General features: G+C 43.4%; 2 protein-coding genes across 7 annotated transcripts in view; one reads left to right on the top strand and one right to left on the bottom strand.

Moving 5' to 3' along the window:
• Nucleotides 1–2,191: 2,191 nt before the first annotated feature.
• TMEM186 (transmembrane protein 186) lies at nucleotides 2,192–6,023 on the bottom strand. Of its 5 annotated transcripts, XM_088466753.1 has the most exons (3): nucleotides 5,809–5,913; nucleotides 3,704–3,762; nucleotides 2,192–2,998 (listed from the first exon to the last, which is right to left on the bottom strand). In XM_088466753.1, exon 3 carries the CDS (start codon nucleotides 2,982–2,984, stop codon nucleotides 2,298–2,300), a length of 687 nt encoding a protein of 228 aa, XP_088322879.1. In that variant the 5' UTR covers nucleotides 2,985–2,998; nucleotides 3,704–3,762; nucleotides 5,809–5,913; the 3' UTR covers nucleotides 2,192–2,297. The 5 variants fall into 5 exon arrangements, with proteins under 5 accessions (XP_088322879.1, XP_088322877.1, XP_088322876.1 ...); XM_088466751.1 differs by lacking the exons at nucleotides 3,704–3,762; nucleotides 5,809–5,913 and adding an exon at nucleotides 5,931–6,023 and having other exon boundaries at nucleotides 2,192–2,995; XM_088466750.1 differs by lacking the exons at nucleotides 3,704–3,762; nucleotides 5,809–5,913 and adding an exon at nucleotides 5,931–6,023.
• Nucleotides 5,961–21,514, top strand: part of PMM2 (phosphomannomutase 2) — a 38,899-nt gene continuing 23,345 nt past the window's right edge. Inside the window, exons 1-6 of one of the 2 annotated variants that reach the window (XM_088466756.1) lie at nucleotides 5,961–6,027; nucleotides 11,282–11,393; nucleotides 11,600–11,676; nucleotides 14,011–14,102; nucleotides 15,176–15,275; nucleotides 15,561–15,636. In XM_088466756.1, the coding sequence (XP_088322882.1) occupies nucleotides 11,297–11,393; nucleotides 11,600–11,676; nucleotides 14,011–14,102; nucleotides 15,176–15,275; nucleotides 15,561–15,636 (442 nt within the window). In that variant the 5' untranslated portion in view covers nucleotides 5,961–6,027; nucleotides 11,282–11,296. Of the gene's footprint in view, nucleotides 6,028–6,052; nucleotides 6,233–11,281; nucleotides 11,394–11,599; nucleotides 11,677–14,010; nucleotides 14,103–15,175; nucleotides 15,276–15,560; nucleotides 15,637–21,514 lie in introns of those variants that run through there. The other variant, XM_088466755.1, reaches the window with a different exon arrangement.

Consider the following 21,514-nt stretch of genomic DNA (forward strand, 5'->3'; position numbering starts at 1 on the left):
ATAGTGAGTGTCGATATGCTGACCACATCGCTATGGATCTTAGCCAGAAAGGCCAGGTCGAATTCTCTAAAATCAAGAAACTGCTCTCATAAGACAAGTGGAACGAGTAACATACATACATACATACATACATACCTCTGGCACCAACTCCAAAAAGTTTTTTTCTTTATTATAAAGAAACAAGAACAGGCATGGAGTCCAGATAGCAGCATAATGAGCGTCAGCAAATCTGAATGCCTACCTTGTGAATAAGCCCTTTGCCTTACCTTTCTGTCACTGGCTAAGTTCAGTGAGTGAGAAACTTGCTGCATTCTGTTTCAGTTTCTGAAGCTCGAGCTTCCTCCCCTTCCGAATCCGATGCTAAACAGCAAAATAAAGTCTTGGCCCATCTTTGACAAAAAACATATTGGTCTGACCTATTTCTGCTGAGGACCTGGGACACAATGAACTTATCATAACAGTCTAGGAGTGCATTCCATTCTGATCTCATTGGCATCAGAATTCTCATTAAACGTAGCATCCCTTAGCTTTCTTTGGTCTTCTACTGGTTACCAAGAGAAACTGTACACCTTAGTGTAGACCCACTTCCCACTATTCAGACAATATCCATAGTTAAGGGGGGGCACGGACTGCACTCTCTGATTTTCAACATAAGAGGTGCTGCCATGCTGAGATTTGTAGTACCATGCAGGAAAAATAAAATTCATGTGCACACTCTAGTCTACGAACTAAAAATACTAATAATAATTTTGATAAACACTACAATTAACAAGTATAAGTGAGGTTCTTAGTACATGTTTGACCAAAGATGCGTGCCTGTCCACCATGTCAAGGTGCAAGTAAAATCATGCATCGGATATCACCCACAGCGCTCTCTGTTAGAGCATTACCAGCAGAATGGTCTATTGAGAAGCACGGAGATGTGCTTATGCGCTGAAGCAGCAGGAGAGAGCAGTGGGTACAAGCAGCAGATACCATCAGCCCACCCTGCGGGGATCCTATTCATCAAGGAGCCCAGTATCCAAATCGCTTAGAGAGCAGTTGGGAATAACTGTTCCTTACAGCACGCAGGGAGCAGCCTGGAGGCTGTGCAAATGTTCCCATTGAGGATCCACTACAACAAGCCATGATGCTCTCAACAGGTACCTTACGAATGTGCTAGCAAATATCTATAGGCAATGTAACATTTGCTTATACTAGCTATATACATTGAACTTGAATATATTGCATATTTTAAACACGCAAATGGTTTTAACATGTTATTTGTTTGAAATTTAATAAATTGTAATTTTTTCTACTGTCTGATCCCTACACACACACACACACACACACAGAAAATTCTTTATTATTGCCCAAACAGCAACGAAGCAAAAGGAAGCCTTGCTCATAAGACCTACCCAAAGGCAGAATCTATACAAGATGTAGTCGGCATCCCAATAGATTGTGGAGGTAAGTATTAGGGTCAGGAGGAGACATAAGGTTAAGGTTAGGCAGTAGGGAGAGGGTTTGGCTGCAGGAGGGGAAGGGAGGGTTAGGCTGCTGATCGAGAGTGTTCCTCAAGGCTGCTTAGGGTAAGAGTTACAATACTTGCACAAATCTGTTGGGATTGTGACTGTCGGTATGCTGCTGTCAGTACTCTGACCACTGACCTTAGAGATGGACATTGGAAGCCAATGGTTAGCAACCATCGATGTTTCTGATTCGATGGAAATACTTTTTCCATCGAATAGGGGAAATTCGATGGTTGCCAGCCATCGTATGCAGCTCTCCGATTCCCATCCGATGGCTGGCTGTGGGGGGAGCAAACACCACTGCTCTGCATAGCAGAGCAGCGGGTAGAATTGATGCCATGCGCATGCACGGCATCTATTCTCAGTGTTGGGGGAGCCTGGGGGCAGCCCAGCATCAAGGAGAGTGCTGGGCACGCCCCCACAGTGACGTGGACTGCCGCAAGTCTCTGCCCCTTTCTCCGAGGCTCCACCCCTTTTCGGGCGATCGTATAACCATCGCGATGGTTATACTATTTAATGGTTGCAATGCAATGGCTAGTTGCTATCACATCACTGGATTTCATGTTGGAAGCCCGGCAACAATTCGATGCCGGGCTTCCGATGTTCATTCCTAGTCGACATCCTGACCACCGAGGTCCCGCACCCAAACCATTTATACAACAAAAGTAAAACAATAAGGGAACAGCGCAGATTTTGTGTATTTAGATCACACCACAGTCTGAAAATTAAATACATATTTCAAATAATCATTTAGAAGTTGATAAAATACAAAACCTTAGCAGCAACTTATTTCAGCTCTCCAAATATTATAGTGAATTTTTCTCTTTCCAAAATCTGGCCGAACCGAGTTGTGAAGTAGAGTACATCTGTACTGCTGTATCTCCCAAACTGAAGGAGAATTTCTCGCTTGCCGTCTCCTGTTTCTGATCGTTTTTTAACATCTTCAACTGGAACAAAAATATTTTTTCTGCGACCCCAAAATGATAAATGAGAAACCTTCAAAGTTGAAAAGTCATCGTCCACATAAATCATCCCGATAATTCTCCGAAGGTAATAACTAAGGCTGTATAGCATGAAACCAGCAAAACAAGCAGTTCCAGTGACATAAACAACAGAAAACTGTGAGAGATGTCCTTGCAAATAGTAATAGTAAACAGGTGGAAGAAGCAATACAGTCAAGGTTGTCTGCAGAAGCTTGAGTCTGGAAATAGCCCTGCAGTACCGTATTCCAGGAAACCTATAGATCAAACTAAAGTTCTTAGTGTCTTCAGCCATTGTGTTAGAAGGGGCAGATGAACAGAATCGGTGTTTGCTTTGAATCTGTGGGTTCTTGTTTATAAACAACAAATAAGATGACGCAATTTCACATGCAGAGATGGTGGGTCTGCACACCACTTGTGATTTCCACGTCCATAGTGGTAACTGTGGATATATACATCTGAACCACACAGACTTAACAAAGAGTTGTGCCATGATTATATAGCCTGCTAAAGACAGAAACATGTAAGTCATTCAATCTGGCCTTCTTAAAAATGAGGAATATAATTCATTTTCATATACAGTACATGCAAATCTTTTTTTTTTTTTTTTTTATGTAAAAAAAATTGTGATATTAAATTTTTCATGATAAAAAAATAATGTTCCCAATTCTTTTTTGCTCTTTTCTATGAATAATATTGGAAAACTGTTCAATTGAATTTTCATTGTGGAACTGTAGTTATTATTTCACACTAGTGGCCTGGTTTCTGGTTACTAGTGAGTCTTGCAGTGATCTCCACCACAAGTTCTGCTACCAAAAGTTAATATAGTATCATGGACTTATCACATACGGCTCTTTAGATATAGCCAGGATTTCCTGTTAGTATGTTGTGTTTTTAAGAAACGGACACTGGCCTTTAATCTACTTTAGGGCCTCAGAGATTAACGTTATTGTGTGGACCAAACACACATGTAAATTACAGGCTGCAACATGGTGTTCTAACCGGAGTATGTTACCCAGGTTAGGTACGGGATGCCGGCGCTCAGATTCCTGACGCCGGCATCCCGACAGGGTTAGCATACCGACGCCTGTCCCTACCACTATCCCTCTCTCCATGCAGCCTAAACCTAACCCCCCCTCGCAGCCTAACCCTAATCCCCCCCCCCGCAGCCTAACCCTAACCCGCCCCCTACTGCCTAACCCCAATACTTACCATCAGGATTCCAGCACTGGCATTCTGAGCGCCGGGATCTCTACTGTATCCCTGTTACCCTATATTAGTTTAATAATAAATTGAAAACAACTGTTAATATCACTTTTCTATGGGTGGCACTTGACATATATGGACAAAGGTAGATAAAACCTTTCAAGAGACTGTCCCCTATTAGTATCACTTCACTCCCCTTTCTAACACTTTACATGTATAGCCTAAACCAGAGGTTTCCAAACTCCGCCATTACAGTCCAGGTTTTAACAATATCCATGCTTGAGCAGAGGTGACTTAAATAGTACCTCAGTGAATTTGAGTTAACCATCTGTTCTCAAGCATGGATATCCTTAAAACCCGGACTGTAATGGCAGAGTTTGCGAAACCCAGGCCTAATCGCTTTTCAGAGCTTGGTATATAGGGTCAGATGACAGTACCCACTGAGAATAATGGGCACTGCATTCTGGACCATTATTTAGTCTAGCAGAAAATATTTATGATATATCATGTGTTAGGCTCTTTGCCTCATAACGAAATCATACAGAAATTGCGATTTCCGCATAATTTTAATTTGGAAAAATAAGCTTAATGAAGAAGCCCCCCAAACACAATTTAACTGTATAATATTCTCCATAAATCTGATTTAGTGTTAAAAGTTTTTCAAGAATACTCTTCATTAAATGACCACCGGCAAGGGTCACTAAACTTGCTTAACCATCAATGGTACGCAGTGGCATTCCTCCCCGCGGTGACAAGTCGGGGGTGACCTCACAGGAAGGGGGCGTGGCCACTCGGAAGGGGCATGGCCGAACCCAAGTGGTCTCGTTATTACTTGGGGGCTGGGGAGTAATGGAGGTGCAGACTGCCCTGTGTGCAGTTCCGGCCGGCTCCTTCAAAGTGTCAGGAGCAGAGTGCTGCACTTAATTATACAGTGCAGCACCCGGCTCCTGTCACTGATGGGGAATCTGCATCTTGGTGTCACCCCTCAGCGAATGACACCCGGGTGCGGCCCGCACCCCTTGTGACACTACTGATGGTACGCTCATGCGCATGTGTAAAGGAGATAAGTAGATTGTGTATGCACAAACGAGAACTGAAATGTAAACTCATGCTTCTATATTTGATGAAACATTATTAAAAAAAATGTCACTAAGCCTGCGATGAAGCAAACCACACACCATTTAATTAAAAGGTCATCACCACCGGTCCAAAAACATTGATGTTCTGACACATCGGCCATCCCTAAGCAGGAATACTAATTTTTACCTTCCTGTGTTCTCACTCTTTGTGTCATGTCATGACATGTATTCACTCTTTGTGTCATGTCATGACATGTATTCGCCTCTGAAGACTTAGCATATAACAATTTTAAAAAACAAATAAACAATGATCTACAGCCAACAAGTAAAAGAACGTGCCACAAGCAAATCACAGGGTAGATTGGTTTATCAAAGTCGCCAATCATTGGGGCAGTGTCGTTATCTATAATGGGTGCTGGGTGTGCGGTGCACATGGGCTTATGGGTACAGGGGGGTCCACACAACACCCATTTTCTTCAATACTTTCCTCTTCAGAGTTCAGCAGCGCTACACAAATCACTGGAAAAATGTTGTGGCGGCCATTTTCCTGGCGATCTGCACATGCGCAGTATAAATAACTGGAAAAATGGCCGCAGAACCATTTTCCCAGAGACCTGTGCATGCGCAATAGACTGTCACAGCGCCACAGCCTTCTAATTCGTGCCATCAGCTTGTGAGGGGGCCCAAACTGAGGCAGCACACTGGCACCCTCCACTCTTAATACGCCCCTGCATCGCAGTGACACAAAATGAGGCTATAATATGTACGGGAATCGTGCACACTGCACAGCTAGCTGGAACCAGCACTTTTACATCACTCCTAACTAATGTCACCCCAATATGAGCAGAAACATGAAGCTCCACAACATCAATCTGTACTAACAGTACTATATAGGATAGCTTCCGTGGGTAAGGTAACTGTGTAATGGGTCTGCAGGCAGAAGCCTAGTTAGTGGCTGCAGCCTGTCACCTCAATGTTCTGCAGTCAGACCTTGTAATATCCCATTTACATCTCATTCATTCCACAACTTACTGCTAGTGCCCTCACGGTAGTGTGTCTAGATGCCCTTCGCGGAGAGGACCCTGACGTCATCAACTACTGTCCAACGTCATTCCCTACCATCCACGTGCACATAGAGGGGGAATATAACCTACCTAATACAGAACTATATGTCCCAGCATGCAGCGCGAGCAGTAACTGAGACTCCTGACGCACGCCAGTGCCGCTTCCCCCGTGTGAGCTTCCTGATAGGTAGGTGACGTCTCGGCACGTACAAGTCATGTGATGAGGAAGTAGTGATGTGGCCGGCACTAGCCGGCAGCACTGGGCAGGAGCTGGTATAGAGCACATCATCCAGGCATCTATCAGGGGAGGAAGCAGTGACTGCGAGATGGCTGCCCCAGGAGAGACCCTGTGCTTGTTTGATGTGGACGGCACACTGACCGCTGCCAGACAGGTACCTGTATATCCCAACCCAGTCACATATAAACTGTGGACAACCTGTGGCTCTCATCTCTTGTTGATTTTCAAATCCTAGCAATAGGCTGGCAGGGTGTGCTGGGATTTGTAGTTCCACAGCTTCAAAAACGCTGGCAGTTTACCTCTGGGATGGTGTTTCCTCTCGTTCTCCTGCTTCACTATGTGGGTAATAATGATAGCCAGTTTTTCTGGTCATATGTGTTTTAATATTTTACTGCACCTTCTTTTCCTCCTCGTGTCATTTAAAATCATAAAATATAATTATTATAGAAACTTTAGGATCGACTGTTATGGACATTTTCTTATTAATCTACCCATAGCATGTTTTTTTACTATGACGTACAGCTGTGAGTGTACATTTGATTTCAGTGAGGATCTTAAGCTGGGCATACACTGCACACTAGTTCAGCTGAAAGGGAAGAGCGCAGTAACAACTGCCCAATAAGCATAGCACTTCCATACACTACACAATGTATGGAGGCAATCTCCATTCACAGCTGAAGGATGGCTGATTGACACTCGAGTTGATTAGAAGAGTTTGAAAAACAAACCAAAAGATTCAGACGGTTTTGTAGCTGTTTTCAGGCCAAGCACCATACACTGAATGATAATCACACAAGTTATTTGGTTGGCTGATTTGCATGAATGTCATACAGTGTATGGTCAGCTTTAGTCCTCTTGGTCAGGAGGGCTACAGACTAATGCTGGAAATGCTGTCAGATCAAATGTCTGTCAGACCGAAAGACATTTGATCTGACCAGTTGAAACAATCAGCTTTCATGACAATATACTGTATGGAATAATTACATAATATTCGTACAAACATAAAATAATAATAAATTGGTACTTCATCTTTGTGGCCCCCTGCTGGAGGCGCTGGTTACGCTACTTGCGTATCTTCACTAGTTAGTGAAGATGCGCAAGTAGCGTATCGATCAGCCAGTGTCCAACGTCATTCCCTACCATCCAAGTGGGCATGGAGGGGGAACATATCATTGTGGAGAGCGAAGCGAGCCACTGTGCCTGCAGCGTGGCGAGCGAAGCGAGCCTGCAAGGGGCCGAATGGTATTTCCTCATGTTTACATTACTTGCGTATCTTCATTGACTAGTAAAGATACATAAGTAGCGTAACCAGTGCCTCCAGCAGGGGGCCGCAAAGATGAGGAAGTACCAATAAATTAAATGTTTATAGTCTTTTTAGACTAGTTTAGAAGTGGTGGCCGCAGCAGTGGACTGCCGCTCGGTCTGGTCCTGTTGGCCACTCTCCTTCACTTCTCCAACGCGTTTCGGACCACTTCTGGTGTTGCCTGGATAGAATTATACCAAAGAGTAAGGCAGCGTTTATCCGTTAATAATTAAAAAAAAATTAAATAAAATGCGTATATGTCAGTGGTTTTCAAACTCTGTCCTCTGGACCCCACACAGGTCACATTTTCCAGGTTACCCAAGCTTGTGTACCTGCTGGGTGACTTGGAAAATGTGACCTGTGTGGGGTCCCGAGGACTGAGTTTAAAAAACCACTGACATAAGCGCCCCCTTACTCTTTGGTATAATTCTATCCAGGTAACACCAGAATTGGTCCGAAACGCTGTGGAGAAGTGAAGGAGAGTGGACTGCCAACAGGAGCAGACCGAGCGGCACACCCACTGCTAGGTCCACGTCCGACCTCCTCTCCCAGCATCGTAGCCTTTAGATCTGCCAGGATGCGCTGGAAGTTCAAGCGATCTACTGGAGAAGAATCTAAAGTAACACCACCGGTGGTAAGGTAGGGATAGCATAGGTGGAGACCCGCACCACTATTTGCGGTTACACATCGGGACTGTATTATTGCTGCAGCCACCACTTCTAAACTTGTCTAAAAAACTATAAACTTTTAATTTATTATTATTTTATGTTTGTATGATTATTATGTTTTTATTCTTTTATACTTCCAACACTCTCCTTCGTCCCCTCCCTCCACCCCTCCCATCCTCCCTCACTGCATTTGACTTTGCCTCCTTCTTCTCTTCCAAAATTGATGCAATTCGTCACAGTATTTCCTTCAATCTCTTTGCTGCAACCCTACCTTCACCGCCATCCGTACCTCCCGGCTATCCCATCTTGTGCTCTTTCAGCCCCACCACGGGCGATGAGGTCCACTCCCTCATCTTGTCCTCTCCCCCTTCCACCTGCCCCCTTGACCCCCCTCCCTTCTCACCTTCTACGCTCCCTCTCCTCCACTGCCTGCTCCCACCTTGCTCACCTTTTCAACTTATCTCTCTCCACCGGCATCTTTCCCTCCTCATTCAAACATGCTTTTGTCACACCTAGTCTTAAAAAACCCAACCTCAACCCGTCCTCACCTGCAAATTACCGCCCCATTTCTCTTCTTCCTTTTGCCTCCAAACTACTTGAGTGGCTTGTCTACAGCCGCATTACCAGCTATCTCTCTGACAACTCCAACCTTGATCCTCTTCAATCTGGCTTTCACCCACTTCACTCCACTGAAACTGCCCTGGCCAAAGTCACCAATGACCTGCTTGCAGCCAAATCCAGGGGCCTCTTCTCTCTGCTCATCCTCCTGGACCTCTCTGCAGCCTTCGACACGGTGGATCATACTCTCCTTCTCCGCACCCTTCAGACCTTTGGCATCTCTAACACCATTCATGCCTGGTTCACCTCTTACCTCACCAACCGCTCCTTCTCAGTGTCTGCCTCTGGCTCCACCTCCCCCCTTCCACCCTTCCCAGTGGTGTCCTGCAGGGTTCTGACCTGGGCCCGCTGCTCTTCTCTCTGTACACCTCTACACTAGGAGAACTCATCAGCTCCTTCGGCCTCCAATACCACCTCTATGCCGATGACACGCAACTATACCTCTCCTGAGCTCTCCCCTTCTGTCCTCTCTCAGGTATCCAGCTGCCTCTCTGCCATCTCTTCCTGGATGTCCGAGCGCTCTCTGAAGCTCAACGTGGACAAAACCGAACTCATCATCTTTCCCCCTAATAGAGTCTCAACTCCATCCAATCTCGCTATAGCTGTTGACATCACCATCATCTCCCCTGTCCCCCAACTCCACACTCTCCTTCACCCTCCACATTCAATCTCGAGCACAATCCTGTCGGTTCCAGCTACGCAACATCGCTTGCATTAGGCCTTTCCTCTCCCAGAATGCTACTAAACTGATTATTCATTCAGTAATCATTTCTCGGCTTGACTACTACAACCTTCTCCTTACTGGCCTCCCACATTGCCATCTTGCCCCCCTCCAGTTTGTTCTCAATGCTGCAGCTAGGCTTATCTTCCTCTCCCGCCATTACATTTCTGCTGCTCCCCTCTGCCAAAACCTTCACTGGCTCCCATTCCCCTACAGAATCCTCTTCAAACTCCTCACCTTCACATACAAGGCCCTCTCTAACTCTACTGCTCCCTACATCTCCAACCTCATCTCCTTACACACTCCCTCCCGCTCACTCCGGTCTGCCTATGACTATTACCTCTCCTCCACCCTGGTTACTTCATCTCATGCTCGTGTCCAAGATTTTACCTGTGCAGCCCCCCTCCACTGGAATGAGTTTCCTCGCTCGATCAGGCTCTCCCCGACCATGCAGAGCTTCAAACGTGCACTGAAAACCCACCTGTTCACCAAAGCATACCCTTCCACCACATAACCATGTTACCATGTTACCAGGTCTCTGTCCCTCCCGCCTCAGCCATCTCTACCTTGCTTACTTCCTGCACTCAGGTCCCCCTCTACACACTCATGCCTCATGTCATCTGTCTGTCTCGCCTTTCCCCGAGATTGTAAGCTCCTAGGAGCAGGGTCCTCCTCCCCACTGTCTCACAGCCTTCTTCTCTAGCACTTCTATGACAGCCTTCACCTTCTGAGCTGTTTTGTGTATGGAGAATTGTGTTGCTAACAGTTACTTGTGTTCTGTTTATATTTTGGTTACTGTATTGTAATGTAATGTTCTGTTTGCCCTTTACTGTATGTAAGGCGCTGCGGACCACTTGTGGCGCCCTATAAATAAAATGCAATAATAATATTCCAAGTGCTCATTCATAAATTTTAAGTACCAAGCGCCGGACATTCAAAAATTGTCTTGATATACTGTATGGCCATGATGTCTGCATTCTTCACAGTGGAGGACACATTTCCACATTTCTCCCCTGTGAAGGCACAGGCCAAATGTAGGGTGGGCAGTCATACACTGCAAGATGAGACCGACTTATCGAACCTTTCAGACATACTGGACTATTTCATCCTGTCCGACATACTGATAATTAGTGGTTGATCGCAACAATACACTGTACCAGTGTTCTTCTGAGGGCATTTTTGATAGGGCCTCCACCCGGCGCTTTTCTTACACCACCTGGGGCCTGTCCTGGCTTTCAGAGTGCGCTGGTGCTGGCCAGCGGGGGGCACTGTGAGCAGCGGAGGTGCTTATTGTGCGGAGTGGTCCCCCACCAAAGGGAGGAGCCAGGCCGTCCCCTCTACTTCGGCCCCACGCCACCCTGCACTGGAGGCGGGTTGCACCTAAGCGCCCGCATATGGAGGCTGCTGGACAGGGTGGGGGACACATCCCCATGACTGAAGTCGGCGCTTGCTGGTGCATGAGATGTCCAGGGATGCTGTGAAGACTGGCTCTATCAGTGCGCTGCTCTGTGCTGGCACCGTCGAGGACGAAAGCAGCAGCACAGACATTCCCATAAACCATGCATGTCCCAGCCAGCCACTTGCAGCAAGGAGCTCTCCCCTGCCTGAATGTCTAAAGGTGCCGTTCGACTTTGGGGAATATCTGGGGAGAATACTGCCCTGTACAGTTATCTGGGCGATCTGCCGATATCCGGCATATCAGCCAAATATTTGTATAGTGTGTACCCAGCATTACATTGATTCTCATTGGCAATTTTATATTGATGTTGTTTCTCAGAAGCATTAAGCTGTACCACTACCGCTAATAATATGAGGAAAGCAGGTATGCATACAAAGGGTTGTATAAAACTAAACACTTTTAATGTATCTTTAAGTTAAACTTTCTTTTTTCAGAAAGTCACCAGTGACATGGCAGAATTTCTGCAGAATTTGCGAAAGAAAGTCAAAGTTGGAGTTGTTGGAGGGTCAGATTTTGACAAAATCAAAGAACAGCTTGGAGAAGATGGTAAGAGGGGAAAAAACAATTTGCATGGAAAACTCAGGATAATATACTGCCTGTCTCTGTGGTGAATGAACAAAAAAAGATGATACATTTTGCACTAAATATATCTTTGCTCTATTAATGATGCATGACAGATTTCAGGACTGGTTTAAGGAAAGCAAAAAATAGCTTTATTGTATCCAGATAGTTTTCTTCTATTTTTATTTCAGTGGTTGAAAAGTTTGATTATGTCTTTGCTGAAAATGGGCTCGTCGCATACAAAGATGGACAGTTTCTATGCAAACAGGTCAGTGTTGTGCTTTCAGATTCTGTAGCCATTTTATATGCTGTAGAGATCAGGAACCCAGGTATAAGAAAAAAGACAGCTTTTAATGGCGATATTAAAAATTATTTACAAAGTGTACCCAATTTTTTTAATGCTTATTTTTGGATTCAATTAATCTTCTACCTTAAAAAGAAATGATATATATTTGGTTCATATTAAATTTGATGCGTTTGTCCCTGTGGATTATACATCCCTGCCCTTTACTGAGGGTTCACTCCTTAAATCTCCATGATTACCTGTACAACAAGAAGGAACCAGGAGTACTGGAGGACTCAAATGTGCTCATGCAAAGTTGAACATAAAGGACCCTCCCCTAGCTAAATGCATCCTATGTTGAGCACAAGAAAGCAGCCAATGTTCAACTCCTAGTGCATACTGGTTATGACAAGTGCCTGCTGCTTTTAATTGATTGAGGGCCTGATTCACTACTGATCGCAACTACGAATGCAATAGAGATTACAATCTCAGTTCCACTGTGAAGATATGCTAATCCATTGCTATAGCTATGTCGCCGCAGCATAACATAAGGACGCCCATTTTACTAACACACATCCGTAATGTTTAGCAAGACTGCGAAACCATCGGTACAATTGCGTACCATCGCAGCCTCACGCACACTTGCACAAGCTCTGACCTTACTCAGAAATTGCTAACTTCATCGCACGCTATGAGTCCTCAAGCTGCGTAAGGCATCACAGTGGCTAACTTATGAACGCCCCTGCAAAGACGTTCAAGCGCCTGCGTTTCTCCGGCCAGCCCCATCACCACCCACAAATGGCACTTCCTGTGATGGGTCTGCGTAGTCAGTGTGATCGCAGTGGCCGGTTTGCACACTGCGATGCATGCGCAGAACGCAACACTCAGCCGATTACATGCATAATCGCAGTTGCGATCGGTAGTAAATCAGGCTCTGAATGCACCTGAATCCTTCCAACTTAGGCGATTACTTTAGTAAAGTTGATGGGGCGCCACTTTTTTTAGTGAGATTAGCAATTGTTGCATACCAATAGTGCACCATAAAAGTACCACTACCAAGCCGCTACACAGAGCAATTCCTTTGTCAAAATGGACCTCTTTAAGCATTTATGTACATTTACTTTGTCAACACAAATTCCAATAACAGCTGATAGAAATAAATGAATGAGTATCTTTGCAATGTAACTCTCCTGCCAAACAAACAAATGAAATTCAGGCACATATATATTTTTATAAATTGTAATATATATAGGTTAAGCAACTCTTTTTGTATTTAGAATTTTCTGCTGCTCTTACAGAGTAAATCTAATATACTCCAAACACGCATACATTAACTGCTATCTTTCAATAACAAGGCGCGCATAGAAATATTAAATATAAAACGGTATTTCATCTAAAAAAAAATACGTCCATATACACATAAATAAAAATAATATTGCACAATATACACTGATAGTCTGAAATGTATAGTAATTTTGTGCTGATAAAAAAGAACTCCGCCTAATAAAATCCCAGTTTTATGGGCAGCCAATTTAGGTCCTTAGATAAAATAAAGTTCAATAGCCTTTGATAGAAAGTCTCATCCTTATCTCCAGAAAAATATCACCAGCTTTATTATAAAACTCCACTTTCTTATATTAAAAGTCCTTACTATAGCAGCCCATAGTAACAAGTGGTGTTACAAATCATATGAATTTGGGAGAAGTGTAGCAGATCGCTAACCACTGCCGCTGTTGAGAGCAGTAAGGGCTCTGCTTCCACAATTCCAAACTGCACGCTGGTAGTAGTAGTAGGATAGGTTCACTTCACAGGAGGGGGAGTATAGTAAGTGATCACGCTTGTCCAGCTGGTAGTCAGGAGACCTGTTGTTCCGGCAATAGAATCGTCATAGGCAGCTGCTTTATAGATGGAATACCCCTATTACTTAACGCGTTTCTCCACTATTAAGGGTAGCTGTTTCTTCAGAAGGCAGGAGAGGTGCCTAACAGCATTTATTCTTTCATTACTCCATTTGTCCTATAAGTAAGCAGCTTAGCAAATTTCCTGAATGGATCTCATAGCTGTATTTAGATAAGAGTCCTGAATGTAGAAATAATGCTGGTGCACTCAGTACAAAGAGATTTTCTTTTGAAATATGAATGTGATGATTTTTATTTAATTTTAATTTTTTTGTCCAGTATTTTTTCAGTTTCAGTCTGTAAGGCGATTCCAAGCACAGCGTAGAGAGCTGCTAAAAATGCAACATTACATACACCATTACAATTCAGAGGAGCAATAGGAAACCTTTTATCATCATTAATCGCATCTGTCATTTTGCAGAGCATCCATGCGTACTTGGGAGAGGATATATTACAAGACATCATCAACTACTGCCTAGCGTACATTGCCAAACTAAAACTACCGAAGAAAAGGTTTGTCATTCTATAAAAAAGGATATATAACATGTTTCCTCTCACCATAGAATGTCATTTGTAAAAATATGGTTGTGCATACTCGCTTACAGTCAGTTTGTTATATATTTCACAAAGGTATGGTTGGTGAATGTCTCTAGCGAGGATTTTTATTTGCAAGCAATTTAAGACATTATAACACTTATTGTTAACTGCTTATGAATAAATGACTTTGTGACTGTCGGAAAATGTTTTGTATTTGTTGTGTTTTTTTAGACTATTTTAAACATCATAAAATGTTGACGCTCAGAATTAAATCCGTGTATAACAAAAGCAGAATAGGCTACAAGTTTGTGAAAATGCCAGTTTTTATCAAATTTCTGTAAATGGGAAAAGAAAAAAAAAAGTAAACCGCACATTTACAACGTGACAAGTAATTTGTTTTTGAAAGTGATGAATGGGTAATGTAACCTGACTTACTAGTATCTTTGTTTTGACATGGTTTTTCTCTCAAAATAGTTGGTTCTGTATGGCATGTAATGAGAATAAACTACCATGGAAATACTTTGCTCTGGAATTAATAATATGCTAAGTGTATAGATTGTAACAGTATAAATGTTAAAATATTTTTGTTGTATTTTTACAAATCTGTTTAGTTTGTCGCAGACAAGTCCACTGTAGTGTGAATTCTTAGGGATAGATATAATATAATATAATATATATATATATATAAAGTGGAGTTGTTGCCTACAGCAACCAATCAGATTCTACTTCTTTATCACAGTGGGGTTAAGATCTGCACTCTGAGCTGGCCAGTTCATTCGGGTTACAGAACTTTCTGTATACCAGTCCAGCGTCGCCCTGGTAACATGACAGATGGAGTTGTCATCCTGATAAAAATATTTTGTTGTTTCTGTAGAACTGCCACAGTGTGGGGAGCAGATCTAGTTATCGAGAACATCTCTATACTTCTCGTTTTATACCTTCACAAACTCATATCTGCTGCAGGAGCACACCATTTACTTTGTCCAATCACTTTTGTCAACACTATATTTTGCAACATAGGTAATTTTATTTATTTTTTGCTATTTCAGGGGAACATTTGTTGAATTCCGGAATGGGATGCTTAATGTCTCCCCTATTGGAAGAAATTGCACTCAAGAGGAACGTATTGAGTTCTATGAACTAGATAAGGTAAGTGGAACATTCTTTCTATACTTATATTTGTAACATATGTTTTACATCTTAGGGACCACACCTAAAATAAATGACCCTTACAAACAAGAAGGCACCTATCTGCAATATCTATGTACTGGTTGTACATGTGTGGGCAATGTTGGAATTAGACTTCTCATAACATTCAGCTTGTGACTTTTAAATATCTGGGGAAGATGTTGGCTCCTGAATTTCTCAAATCACTGATGCACACACAATCTCTGTTATTGAAAATTGTATTTATTTTTGGTTTCTTCATGATAGAAAGAACATTTTAGAGACAAGTTTGTTGCAGAGTTACGAAAGACATTTGAAGGCAAAGGGCTCACGTTTTCTATAGGTAAAGTATGGCAGACATTTGGCATTACATTTCTTTTTTTATTTTACCCTAATGTCTGAAATGTGTATTCCTTGAGAAGAGCTAAACATTGAGGGGCTGAGGCAGAAATGGAAGTAAAACTGGCATACATTACTCAAAAGAAGCGTGCAAGGAAATGTTTGTGCACATATGCAGCGTTATACACATTTTGTGTGTAGCATCTAGTTTGCTAGAAGTCGTCTTTATCATTGTGTACTTGGAACAGCTGGATATTAGGGGTAAAAGATACAATTCCTAATAGGAATACATACTCTCTGCAGATCAGCGTGGTACAGATGTGAACACACACTCGCTTAACTTTGTCTACGTTGGAATGTCTCTTCCCACCCCAGTGCTGCCTCTTTGGTTGTAATGGTTGATTCTTCCATTTTGCTTACTATGCATAACTGCATCTGTGTGTGCTAATAGGCATTATTTCTACTCTGCATTACCCCATAAATACAAAGGAACTACTTTTAAAGAATGTAAGCTCTCTCAAGCAGGGCCCTCTACCCTCTTGTGCTTCTCCCTACTGTAATGTAATTTAATTTATCTCTTGCCCTAGTGGGGAGTAACTAACACTTGGCTGCTTATGTGTGTGTAAAGGTCGCTAATATAGCAATGTTTATCATACATGTCCGTGTCCTGCTTTGTATTGTATTGTAAGTCACTGGTTACTTATTTGTTTATGTACTTTGTAAGGTGCTGTGGAACACTTGTGGCGCCATATAAATAGATGATGATGATAATATAGGTGTTCAATATTACAAATCACAAATGTCATCCTTGATCAATGACCCAGTACAAATTATACCCTTTTTCCACCACCGGAAAAACCCGGGTTAATGCGTTGTCAACCCAGCTCGCGGCTCAGAAACGGGTCCTAGGAAAAATTCCTGTGTCGACTGAGCCAGCATTTCTTCCTGGATCAGGGTTTTACACGGGTAAGGCCCAGATGTAACCGTGTAACCCGGTGCAAGAAAGATTGTATTGATGCCGCACTGATCATGAATAAATATATCTTATTATTTTGTTTTATTATTTTCTAAACCTTTTATCAGAGAGAGTATAATTACATATGTTTTCACTGTAAAAGCTCCTATCAATATAGTCATCAAAAGTATATGTTGATGTGTTATAAGTGGAAGTGCTACTGGACCTTCTTACAAAAGTACCATTGTTTAATTTTTTTTTAAAGAGAAGGAGGTAAGAAAAATAGTCGTCTGCACTAATTACAGAATATATTCTTATAACGTTCTCTGAAAAAATCTCAATAATAAAATATAACTTTTTTTTTTATTGATTATTATTAAAAAAATTATATAGTGTACAGGTATTATGGCGAAATAATAAAATCTGTAAAGAACAGATGTGAAAGACAAAAATAGATTGTGTAGTTAAAAACTCTTCCTGTTGCTTTCGGTCATTGGAGATAATTATATAAAATAAATTGACCTGATTGTCAATATCATTGACCACAAATGTGTGTTTATTATTAATTCTCACCAATGTCTCAAAGTGATTTTCTCTGTGGATATCTCAGATTGTGCTATTATGTCCGCATACATTCAGCGGTGACCGGCAGCACTCATTGTAGCTGCAGAGACCGTCAGCGAGGATATCTCCAGTATTACTATTGGAGACATATCATCCACACTGTCTTTGCGATATTCCAGGATTCCATTAATTCAAGCCCACCCATAAAAGATGTCATGTAGTCCATGAATATATTAATTGTATAATGACATATATTACAGCCACTAGTTATGGTGATACTGTAGCATTGTGTAGAAATAAGGAAACCAACTATTAGTGATCATGGTTTATATAATAAAGAGATATCCACAGAGAAAATCACTTTGAGACATTGGTGAGAATTTATAATAAACACACATTTGTGGTCAATGATATTGATAATCAGGTCAATTTATTTTATATCATTCTCTCCAATGACCGGCATCAACAGGAAGAGTTTTTAACTACACAATCTATTTTTCTCTTTCACATCTGTTCTTTACAGATTATTTTAATATTTTGCCAGAATACCTGTACACTATATAATTTAAAAAAAAAAAAATCAATAAAAGTTATTTTATTATTGATATTTTTTCAGAGAATGTTCTAAGAATATATTTTGAATCTGTAATTAGTGCATTGGACCATTTTTCTTACCTTCTTCTCTCTAAAAATTTAAACAAGTGTAACCGGTACATCCAACTCGGGACCCGTTTACAGCATGGTGATTGGGTGAAATCAGAAGGTGTGACATCTGTCACCGGGAAGGGTGAGATTATATCCTACTCTTGTGCACCAGCCCGTTCCCGGTTTTTACCCCATACATACTTCTGGCCTTCAGGGGAGAGCTGGAGCTTCCGTCGCTTGGTGATGACATCATCTGCAAGCACCGACACTGCACCCGTGTCGGCGCTGCAGTGGGAGAAGAGTAAGTCCCAGTCTGATCCAGCTTGGAGCCGTGTTCCAAATCCTGGGTCAGACCCGGGATTTTGGTGGAAAAGCTGCATTACACTGCGATTTTATATTCTCTAAACAATGGAAATAGAGTGTTAAGAAGCTATTGTGAGTAGCACTCTTGACCCTTTTGTTGGCAGGGTTCAAGCCAAAATCGCTAGTGTGTGATCTTTTTTGTTTATTTGGTTCTTTAGTTGAATGAATCTTTAGGATTTTGAAGGAGACAAAATAGGTACATGTAAAGATGGTCTTTAACGTGATACTACAGTCACGAACTGGATTAAATCCTTTAAATATAAACCTTATTTCATTATGAGAGCTAATACTTACAAGGATACCAAGCGTGCACTTTGTAAGGTGTGGTCTGTGTTTTGGGCCTATATTAACATTTTAATATCTGGATGCAAAAAGTCTAGTGGCTCTGGCCCCTTTTGTTAGGGTTGTGGCTGCCAACCCGACTCCCTTTTCTGTCACTGACTGAGTTGGCATTGTTAGACATGGGATGCAGGTAAATTTTATGACAGATGCAAATGTGCAGTGAAACGGCAATACAATAATGTGACTGTTTCCTGTCCCGATGGTTTCTACCACAGGGCAGGACACCAGTGTCGTCTTTTTCAGATCACCACAGATGCTCAAATGCTGCAAAGTTTTTATAAGCCTTATATAGAAAGTACATTTACCCTTTCACCACTGAGGTTTTCTTCTTCCTCCATAGGTGACACATGCTTTACGCTGGGTATAGGTTGGTGGGTTGGAGTCTGGGCACCACGCGGTTAAACTTGTTGAGCACAGCACGGACTCCTCCACCCCCAGCCACAGGTAACTCCGTTTAGTGTTGGTGCCTGCAGAGGACACACTGTGGAAGCTGTGCTGCAGCTTCACTTGTTATTTATTTTTTAATTTTTTTTTTTTTTTAATTTTTACATGAGTAAGCAGCGCTATGCGTCCTATAGGACACCTGTGCTGCTGCTCCATCACCCCTGAGCCGGTGGCCACTGCACTGGTGAATGGGTCAGTGACCTCGGCCGCTGCTCCGGACCCAGCAGGGAGCAGCAGCCGCAGCAGAAGGTCCCTGCTTTACACCGCCGGTATGGGAGACACCAGCGGTGCTGACAGGGGGGACTAGGTCTTCTCTGCATCCCCACTAGGCTACCGGGGCACTGTTAAGCAGCGAGTCGCTGCGTTAGCTTTCAGGACTGGATTCTCCTTACCACCGACGCAAGTCCTTCGGGGGTGGTAAGGAGACTTTTCAGGGATGTGGTCAGTTCGGGATACCCAATTGGTGATCAACATTCTGAAACTCTGAGCGGTTTACAGGGCGGGGTCGCCCTGTCCAGATATAGTCCGACAATGCTGTAACCTACATAAATCATCAGAACGGTACTTGCAGTCCTGCCGCCATTCGGGAAGTCGGCTGCATTCTTCTTTGGGCGGAGAGGATCTTCCGTCCCTGTCAGCGGTTTACATTCCTGAAGTACAAAATTGTGAAGCGGACTTCCTAAGCCACCAGGACGCATCCGGATGTCTTTCATCTCTTGGCTCTTCACTGCGGATTGACTAATATCGACATGATGGCATGTCGACACAAGCACCAGGTCCTGAGGTACTGCTCTTGTACCAGAGATCCAGGGCTCTTTCTGGTGGATGCTCTGGTGGTTCAGTGGACCTTTCTGCTCCTGTACATCTTTCCTCCAATCTCTCTAATTCCGCGGGTCCTCTGCAAATTGAAGTTGGAGGGAAGCACGGTGATCTTAGTGGTTCCCGATTGGCCGCAGAGAGCGTGGTACGCGGATCGACAGAGCCTCTCCGTCGACACTCCTCTGCGCCTTCCACTGCGGCCAGATCTTCGATCTCAGGGCCCGTGCTTTCATCCAGATCTGGCCCTTCTCGATTTGATGGGGTGACTCTTGAGACATCCGTCTTGAGAGCTAAGGGGGTTCTCCAGGTCAGTCATTAACACTATGCCCAATGCCCGTAACCCCTCTTCAGCTAGGATTTACCATCTGGTTTGGAGGACTTACATTGACTGGTGTTCGGCTAGGAATCTTAACCCCAGGTCATAACTACTCTCTCTAGTCCTCTACTTTTTGCAGGTGGGGCTGGAATTGGGCCTCCAGCTTGCTTCACTAAAGGTGCAGGTTTAAACTCTTTCAATCCTCTTTCAGAAGCAGATTGCGCTTTTGCCTGATGTTTGGACCTTTTTTCAGGGTGTCCTCCACGTACAATCCCCGTTTGTACCGCCGGTGGCTCCTTGGAATTTGTCCCTGGTTCTTAGGGCCCTTCAGTCTTCGCCTTTTGAGCCCGTGGACACTGTAGACATTTGTTGGCTTACCTGGAAGACTCTCTTCCTCCTTGCCATATTGGCGACACCTGCCTCTGCCCAACAGGTGTCGGACTTGAGAGCATTGTCTTGTCGCTCTCTGTTTCTAATCTTTCACCAGGACAGAGCTGTCCTCCAAACACAAGTAGGCTACCTTCCTAAGGTTGTTTCTAGGTTCCACATCAATCAAGAGATTGTGGTTCCTGATTCCTCACCGGAGGAAGCCTCTTTGGATGTCGTGCAAGCTCTCTGGATTTACGCGGACAGGACAAAGGACGTGCGTAGGACAGATTTTCTTTGTCCTGTATGATTTTGCAAACATGGCTGGCCGGCTACTAAGCATTCGCTGGGCAGATGGATACATTTGACTATTCACCACACATGCTCATTCCAGCACCGGCCGTGGTGAGGGCTCATTCTACCCGGTCAGTGGGAACTTCGTGGACAGTGCGACTTGGTGCTTCTGTAGAGTAGCTGTGTAAGGCAGCCATGTGGTCCTCTACCAACACGTTTCTAAAGGTCTATTCTTTTAGATACCCTCGCCTCTCCTGATGTGGCTTTTGGGTGAAAAGTTCTCAGTGCAGCCCAGGAGCGTCCGCTCCCTTAGGGCATTCGCTCTGGGACGTCCCAGCGTAAAGCCTGTGTCCCCTGTAGAGGAAGAAGAAAAGGAGATTTATGTTCTTATCTGTTAAATCCTTTTCTTTGATTCCATAGGGGACACAGAGCGTCCATCCTGATGCACCTGACCTGCCCGGGGGCTTTGCTCTGCTTACGGTTCTCCTGTTCACATTTTTGTGTGTATGGACCGGAGTGTGTGCCGGTCTTCCTTCTCATCGTTTTCCCTCCTGGGCTTTAGGCTTGTTAACTAAACTGTGGTGCCTGTGGCTGGTGGCGTGGTAGAGGGAGAGGGGGGTAGTCTGTGCTGTACTCAACAAGTTTAACCATGTGGTGCCCAGACTCCAACCAACCTATACCCAGCGTAAAGCCTGTGTACCCTATGGAATCGAAGAAAAGGATTTAACAGGCAAGGACATAAATCTCCTTTTTTACACTTTTCTGGCTGTTACC

Source organism: Taudactylus pleione, unplaced genomic scaffold, assembly GCF_031769625.1.
Source record: "Taudactylus pleione unplaced genomic scaffold, aTauple2 ptg000066l, whole genome shotgun sequence".
In the NCBI taxonomy this organism is placed as follows: Eukaryota; Metazoa; Chordata; class Amphibia; order Anura; family Myobatrachidae; genus Taudactylus; species Taudactylus pleione.

Bases quoted from the DNA above. Each gene is read 5' to 3' on its own strand.
- TMEM186 (XM_088466751.1), bottom strand. From the start codon at position 2,984: ATGGCACAACTCTTTGTTAAGTCTGTGTGGTTCAGATGTATATATCCA.